Source organism: Diceros bicornis, chromosome X (assembly GCF_020826845.1).
Source record: "Diceros bicornis minor isolate mBicDic1 chromosome X, mDicBic1.mat.cur, whole genome shotgun sequence".
Lineage (NCBI taxonomy): Eukaryota > Metazoa > Chordata > Mammalia > Perissodactyla > Rhinocerotidae > Diceros > Diceros bicornis.
In genome coordinates, this window is record NC_080781.1 from 19989238 (window position 1) to 19996623 (window position 7386).

At 44.5% G+C, this 7386-nt stretch overlaps 1 protein-coding gene across 1 annotated transcript; it reads left to right on the plus strand.

The window, feature by feature from the left end:
- The first annotated feature begins 1060 nt into the window (after positions 1–1060).
- Positions 1061–4072, plus strand: SAT1 (spermidine/spermine N1-acetyltransferase 1). The gene is made up of 6 exons (XM_058535579.1): positions 1061–1314; positions 1584–1635; positions 1726–1809; positions 3198–3299; positions 3390–3430; positions 3547–4072. The coding sequence occupies exons 1-6, from the start codon at positions 1249–1251 to the stop codon at positions 3715–3717; spliced, it is 516 nt and encodes a 171-aa protein (XP_058391562.1). The 5' UTR covers positions 1061–1248; the 3' UTR covers positions 3718–4072.
- Positions 4073–7386: the final 3314 nt, after the last annotated feature.

Consider the following 7386-nt stretch of genomic DNA (forward strand, 5'->3'; position numbering starts at 1 on the left):
ATTGTGCGCTGTTGCGGGTAGCGTGACGAAATCTTGAGCCTTCCCACTCTGTCCCGCCCAGGATGTGAATTATCCCTTTGTCCAGTGTATCCACGCTATTTATGCTACCGGTACCCACCCCTTAGTTACTTAGCAGCCATCTCAGTTATCACATGACTATCCCGGTATCACAGTGCTCGTGTTCAACTCACCCTTATTTTACTTAATAATGGCCCCAAAGCTCAAGAGAGAGCAGTGATGCTGGCACTTCGGATATGCCCAAGAGAAATTGTTGTTAATTTCTTACTGTGTCTAATTTATAAATTAAACTTTATCATAGTTATGTATGTATAGGAAAAAACATAGTATATACAGGGTTCAGTACTATACCCAGTTCTAGGCATCCACTGTGGGTCCTGGACTGTATCCCTTGCGGATAAGGTGGGACTACTCTACAGGCGGAAAACTTATTGAGGAATCCAAATAACTTACCTTAGGAAATTCTGTAAAACACAAGAGTACACAAGCACGCATTCCTTTAGACATCAGAGCAATGACTTCATGACACAACAGGTCGCCTCTGGAAAATTCCAGCGAGAGTGAAAAAGGCAAAGGACATCTTACTATTATTATGGAAGTACTTTTGACACAGACTCCCTGAAATGATCTTGGGACCCACAGGGCCCCCGGATCACAATTTGAGAATCGCCTCTCTATTCCCTTCATCACCCAAGGCCAGGTCTGAGTTTCCTTTCCTGACGGGTCAAGGAAGAAACAGCAAGGTCACTGGTCGGGGGCCACCAGGGGAATTGCTCTCTCCCTTTCGCAAAGGTTACTGGAGGACACGTAGGCTCCGAGGTCGGGCTTCCGGGAAGGCTCCACGAGGCGCCACTAGAGGGCGCCGCTAGAGAACCCCGCCGCGCACCCCGCCCACCCCACCCGCTGGCCGGGTTCACACGGACGCCCGGAGGAGAGGGCGGCGCCAGGAATGGGGGGAGGCGGGCGCGGCCTCATTGGACGAGGACCGTCCGCCTCACGGCCGGGGGCGGGGCTTCTCCGCGCTAAAAAGCAGAGCCGAGCGGCGGCTCGAACGCGCAGCTCTGGTGGCAGTCAGCTGGAGGTTTTTCGTCGCTCACCGAGGTTCGCCGGGTCATGGTGCCAGCCTGACTGAGAAGAGGACGCTCCCGGGAGACGAATGAGGAACCACCTCCTCCTGCTGTTCAAGTACAGGGGCTTGGTCCGCAAAGGGAAGAAAAGCAAAAGACGAAAATGGCTAAATTCGTGATCCGCCCGGCCACCGCCGCCGACTGCAGTGACATCCTGCGGCTGATCAAGGTAGCCGAGGCCCGGGCTCCTCCCGGGGCGGGGTGGGAGGTGGGCGGCGGCTCCATTTCCGGGAAAGTCCGCGTCTTGCGCAGGTTCCCCTTTCTCCCCCGCCTCCCCAGCCCCAGCCGGGCTGGGCAGGGCCGCGCCGCTCAGCTCCGGCCAGACTCAGGGAATGAATCGCCACCCCGCCCCGCCCCCTCCTTCCCTCTGAGTTATCCGGGCCGGGGCCTCACTTAGTTTTCTGCTTCTCTCCCTGTCTCCTGTGTGCATCGCCCCAGGAACTGGCTAAATATGAATACATGGAAGAGCAAGTAATATTAACTGAAAAAGGTAATGTATCAGTGGGGGGCGAGGGACGAGCGTCCAGTACCTGTCACCTTTACCGAGGCCAACACTGTCTGTCCCTGCTGCCCCTTGCAGATCTGCTAGAGGATGGTTTTGGAGAGCACCCCTTCTACCACTGCCTGGTTGCAGAAGTGCCCAAGGAGCACGGGACTCCGGAAGGTAACCGTCCTCCCGTTTCAGAAGCCAAAGAAACCAAGTGTTGTGTAAATCGTAGTGTCTGCTGTGTAGAGAACCACTTACAACACAGGCCGAAGTTACTAAGAAGTTGGCCAGAAATAATAGCCAACCAGTGTTCAGACTACTGAGGAAAAAAAATAGATGTGCGGCACTTAATAATAGGGCGGGTTAAAAGAGCTGTTTAAGTAAGTATCAGAGTGCTGTGGAGACCCGGAAGAGTTAGGTATAATGTCATTTGTTGTAGTTCAGTTTCATAAATGGTTCTTGTTTGACCCTAACGTAACCTTTTTTGTAATTGTTAAATCACATTTTTTTCTTTAATTTGTCCCAATCTTCAGGTTACAGTCTCTAGCTTCGCCATGTACATGGCCCTTCCGTGTACATGGATGGGCGGGGAGGTAACTAAAAGATCCTTTACACAATAAAGTAGATGATCATGATAAATGAGGTAAGGTCCTATTATCACACACTTAAAACACGGTAGATCAGAAACTCCATTGTACTCGCTTCCTGTCTGTGTTTGCAAAGGACTATAAAATGGCTAGAAAGTTTAATTTGAAACCTTTGCCTCCAGTTGGAATTACAGACACCCATAAGAGGATGTCACATTTTGTTTTGTTTTGCTGGTCCCTGTTGACTGGTCAGAAGATAGCGCTAAAAGGGGAAGTTGTTGGGGTGGGTGCTTAAGTTTTTTTCTGACATCTGTTCCCCAAGCTAGAAGAAATGAGCAGAAAACGTAAGGGGTGAGGTGCTTTTTAGAGGGATGTGGATGTTACATAATACCTGTTTCTGGGTATCTCTGCTTCTTCTGGCTTAAAAACTGGGGAGAGCAAATTGAAAATGTGTGAATTGGAAGGCAAGTTCTGAAATTAAACGTTGCGTTTTTTGGCCTGATGTCCTGACCTTAAGGAAGCAGAGTTTCTAAACTACAAATATTTACTATTCTGAACTGCCGTGTAAACCTGACTTATTCCCAAGTCAACATACCAGTATATCAATAGGATGTGAATAATGTGTGTGTTTAGTTTAAGACCATAGCAGTTTCGCTCTGGCAAATAATGAAAGCATTCTCGCTTCCTGAGTATGAGATCCAGCAGATTGCAGAGTGGCCAGTCCACAATTTAAGCCTGGCTTCAGCTAGCTCTAATGTGTGCTTTTTGCAAATACATGTTTTGAGAACAGTGAGATCATCCAGCAGTGGCCTGGACTGCACTAGCATAAAAGTCAAGAGACAGTCTGGTTCAGTGGCTACTTATTTTTATAATACATGCATGTGTATTTTTTAAAACCTATGATAGGCCTCTGATTTTGCAGCTACAACTTTTATGGATTACTTTTCATTCACATCTCATGTGATACTCTTATTACAGGACACAGCATTGTTGGTTTCGCCATGTACTATTTTACCTATGACCCATGGATTGGCAAACTATTGTATCTTGAGGACTTCTTCGTGATGAGTGATTATAGAGGTATGGTTGAGTTCAGGGGGAAGCTCTAAAGAGAATCAGGTCTTGAAGTCTTTAAGATGATTTTTTAAATGGTACTTCTCTTTCTTTTAGGCTTTGGCATAGGATCAGAAATTCTGAAGAACCTAAGCCAGGTACATTTTGATTTTTGGTTTCTGAATTTGTAAGAGTTATTGGATTATTTTAATGACTGAATCAAAATTGGGTCTTGGAAATGTCACTGAGTTTGTTTTACTCTCCCATATAATAGGTTGCGATGAAATGTCGCTGCAGCAGCATGCACTTCTTGGTAGCAGAATGGAATGAACCATCTATCAACTTCTACAAAAGAAGAGGTGCTTCTGACCTGTCCAGCGAAGAGGGATGGAGACTCTTCAAGATCGACAAGGAGTACTTGCTAAAAATGGCAGCAGAGGAGTGAGGAGTGCTGGTGTAGACGATGACAGCTTCCATTCTATTTTAGAATAAATTCTCAACTTATCTTGCTTTCTATCCTGTTTGTAGTGAAATAATAGAATGAGCACCCATTCCAAAGCTTTATTACCAGTGGCGTTGTTGCATGTTTGAAATGTGGTCAGTCTGAGATGGCAATCTTGTATGCAGTTCGGAGTCAGATTTCTCCTTGAACATCTTTTTGATAAACAACTAGGTGGTGTGATCTTAATGTATATGAAAAAAACTTCATTCTTGTGAGTCATTTAAATGTGTACAATGTACACACTGGTATTTAGAGTTTCTGTTTTGATTCTTTTTTAATAAACTACCCTTTGATTTAATTGCTTGGTGTAAGCATTTTTACTAATTCTTTATTTCTTAGACATTTTTCTTGCTATTGAGTGCAAAATAAAAATGGCCAAGAAACATAACTTTATAATGGTTTAAAAACAGTTTTTAACCCAATTTAAAGTTTCTTATGGTAACGAGAAGCCAGTTGAATTCCAAGGTGTTATATGTAGCAACGTGTAAAATATGACTTTACACTGATGACACAGTACACTTGATCTGACAGAATTTTCAAGAGCTTAGAAACTGAGGCCCACAATGAATAAGCCCCTTTGTCACACAAGTAAAAGAGGCAGAGGTCAGATTTTGAAACGGGGGGGGAAAAAAATCTTGCCCACAACAACCTCATCCCACACAAAATACTGTTCTGAAGGGAAAGTGGATCACTTTGCTAATCAGGCAAGAGCAAAAATCCCACATTTTTACAGGAAATTTACAAACGAAAATATAGGCTGAGTTGGACACACGTACCAATCAGAAATTAGCATCATATTTGGAGGGTGAGTTTGTGGTACTGTGTTAACACAATGGGCTTCTGGGAAATAATAGGAGTGCTTAAACCATGGTGGGGGTGGGGCGGTGTGTGTGTAAGTAACAAAACCTTTCTCCAGGACAAAATGAAACTCAGTAGAGGCATGAGGAAGAGATAGTTTTAGATACATGAACTCGCTTGTTTTTTGCTGGGAAAGATTCACCCTGAGCTAACATCTGTTGCCCATCTTTCTCTTTTTTTTCTTTTACTTTCCTCCCTGAAACCCCAGTACATACTTGTATACTCTAGTTGTAAGTCCTTCTCATTCTTCTATGGGAGCTGCCGCCACAGCATGGCAACTGACAGACGAGTGATGTGGTTCTGTGCCTGGGAACCGAACCCAGGCTGCCGAAGCAGAGTGCGAAACTTGAACCACTAGGCCATTGAGGCTGGCCTCGTGAACTCCTTTTATTACTCATTAACATTGACCTAAATTCCTAAACCCATTAATTCCCACAATGATGAAAATGGTAGTTGATAAGAACCACTTTACTGATTTCCAGGATTAATGTTTTCCAAAAGCTGTCATCAGATACCTGAAAAACAATACTCTGGATCTTCTGTGTTCTCCAGTTAATAAATACTGGGTTCCTCAGTTGAAGGGGGATTTTGCCCTGTATCCCTTTGTTTCAGTGTCTTTTATGGCTTCCTAAATTAGAAGGCAGCTTGGGCCGGCCCCGTGGCTTAGCGGTTAAGCGCTCGCGCTCCGCTGCTGGCGGCCTGGGTTCGGATCCCGGGCACACACCAACGCACTGCTTCTTCGGCCATGCTGAGGCCGCGTCCCACATACAGCAACTAGAAGGCTGTGCAGCTATGACATACAACTATCTACTGGGGCTTTGGGGGAAAATAAAAAAAAAAAATTAGAAGGCAGCCATATAAACAAGTGTGATCCTGTATTGTATTTAATACAGGAGAACTTTGGGATTTATTGGTTGCTGAGAGCATGCCGTGAAAACAGGCTTACAGAGTCCATTCTCAACCAGAGTCCCACTCAGATGGCAAGTAACTACAGCATGGGAGAGAAATGCTCACCAACATAAAAAGGGTTAACTGAACACCAAGAGCCTTGTGGGGAAAAAAGACATTTTGAAAATTGTGTTTTGGAAAGTGGGCCTCTGAGCAAAACAATTACATGCTGACTGTGGTTAAATGTGTGAATAAATTAGATTTACCAAGCAAGTTACAATATAACTCTTTGTTTTCTCATTCTTCTTAGAGCTTAGCCCTAAAGCCCCAGTGTAGTCATCACAAATGCTTTTATGAAGTTTTTGTGTCCACATTAAAGAAATCCCTTAAGTTGAAAATTTAGAAGCTGAAACACTACAACATCAGCCCCACTGAATGTTCAAAACAATTACAAACACACTTCTTTAAAAACTACAGTATAAAACAAATCTGTAAAGCTTGAAATCTCCAGACAAGTAAGAAAACATGTTCTGGGGAAATTATATGAAAGGAAATAATAAACAATGATAAACCTGGAAAAGGTCGGGGGGGAGTAAGTAACACCTCTGTAAAGATAACTTTAAAATCACTATTTTACTAAAGTATTATGCCTGACATAATCATTTAGGAAGAATAGTATTTCAGACCTAAGGACTTGCTAATTGTTATATTAGGATATTTTGGGGTTTTCTCCGTGTGTTTTTTTTTAATAAGTGTTATTTGCTAAGTTTATTATGTCCCTTAAAGGACTTACAAAATCAAAATTTCTGACACTATTAATACAGGAAGTAGCTGGGTTTGTCTACACATATAGGCTTATGACATCCTGCTACCAATCTGACTGCAGAGTCGATAGTAGAGCCGTGGTCTGTCATTGTCCAAACCAGAGCCCAAGATCATCAACTGCTTAGATCTCATGGGGTAGCCTTCCTAGGGAAAGAAAGTAGAGTCTTTTTCACAGAAATGCAGAAACAACAATTCAGAAGAAGCCTAATGGTTTATGAATGCCTTATACCCACTCTACCCCATCCTGTGAGTCTCCTCTCCACTGGGTGCCCAGCAGGGCCTATAATGGATGGCACTTATCGCTGCTCCTTGAGGCAAGGCGCTGCTCAGCAGCAACTGATGGAGCTGGCCATGCCCTGGGAAACTGGCCACCATCTCCCGCTCTGAGAAGCAGCTTCCTCCCTGACTGTGGCAGGCTTGGCCTCCCGTTCAGGGTCTGCAGGTGGCCATGTCTGCTTCTAGAGTTCTGTTTGCTTGACTGGCCACATCTTTGTTTTCTTACTTCATCATCTCTTACCGTGGACTGTCACCTCAGGGTGACCCTGTGCTTCATTCTCACCCCTTTTCTTTGTGCTGCCAGTCTGGGCTTCAAGCCAGTCGGCCGTTACCCACAGCTCAGACTGACACCCTTACTGAACTCAGCCCACCGCCACTGCCTTTGTTGCCCCACCTAGCAAAGGTCACCAAATGCCCTTCCTCATAATGTTCTCCCAGCGCCTATTCCTCCATCACCTCCTTCTTTCTTGTGGCTCGCATCTGCCCAGCAAATGTTTTAGTAGCTTCCAGATGGATATCAACATAATAGTTAAGAGCTAACATTTAGTAAGTACTCACCAGGAACAAGGCATTACGTTTAGCACTTTGTATATATTATCTCATCTAATTCTCACAAACACCGTATGAAGTAGGTACTATTATTAGTTTCCTTTTATAAGGAGAAACTAAACCTCTGAGGGGTTAAGTTGCCTAAGGCCATACAACTAGGCCTGGGACTCAAACTCCAAAACCAAATTTCTCAAACCCCTGGGGTTCACTGCCATA

What these genes read in the sequence shown, in the direction of transcription:
- SAT1 (XM_058535579.1), top strand. Translation starts at nt 1,249, where the DNA reads ATGGCTAAATTCGTGATCCGCCCGGCCACCGCCGCCGACTGCAGTGAC. An exon ending in AGTAATATTAACTGAAAAAG is followed by an intron (nt 1,636 to 1,725) that starts GTAATGTATCAG and finishes TGCCCCTTGCAG; the next exon opens with ATCTGCTAGAGGATGGTTTT. An exon ending in GGAGCACGGGACTCCGGAAG is followed by an intron (nt 1,810 to 3,197) that starts GTAACCGTCCTC and finishes CTCTTATTACAG; the next exon opens with GACACAGCATTGTTGGTTTC.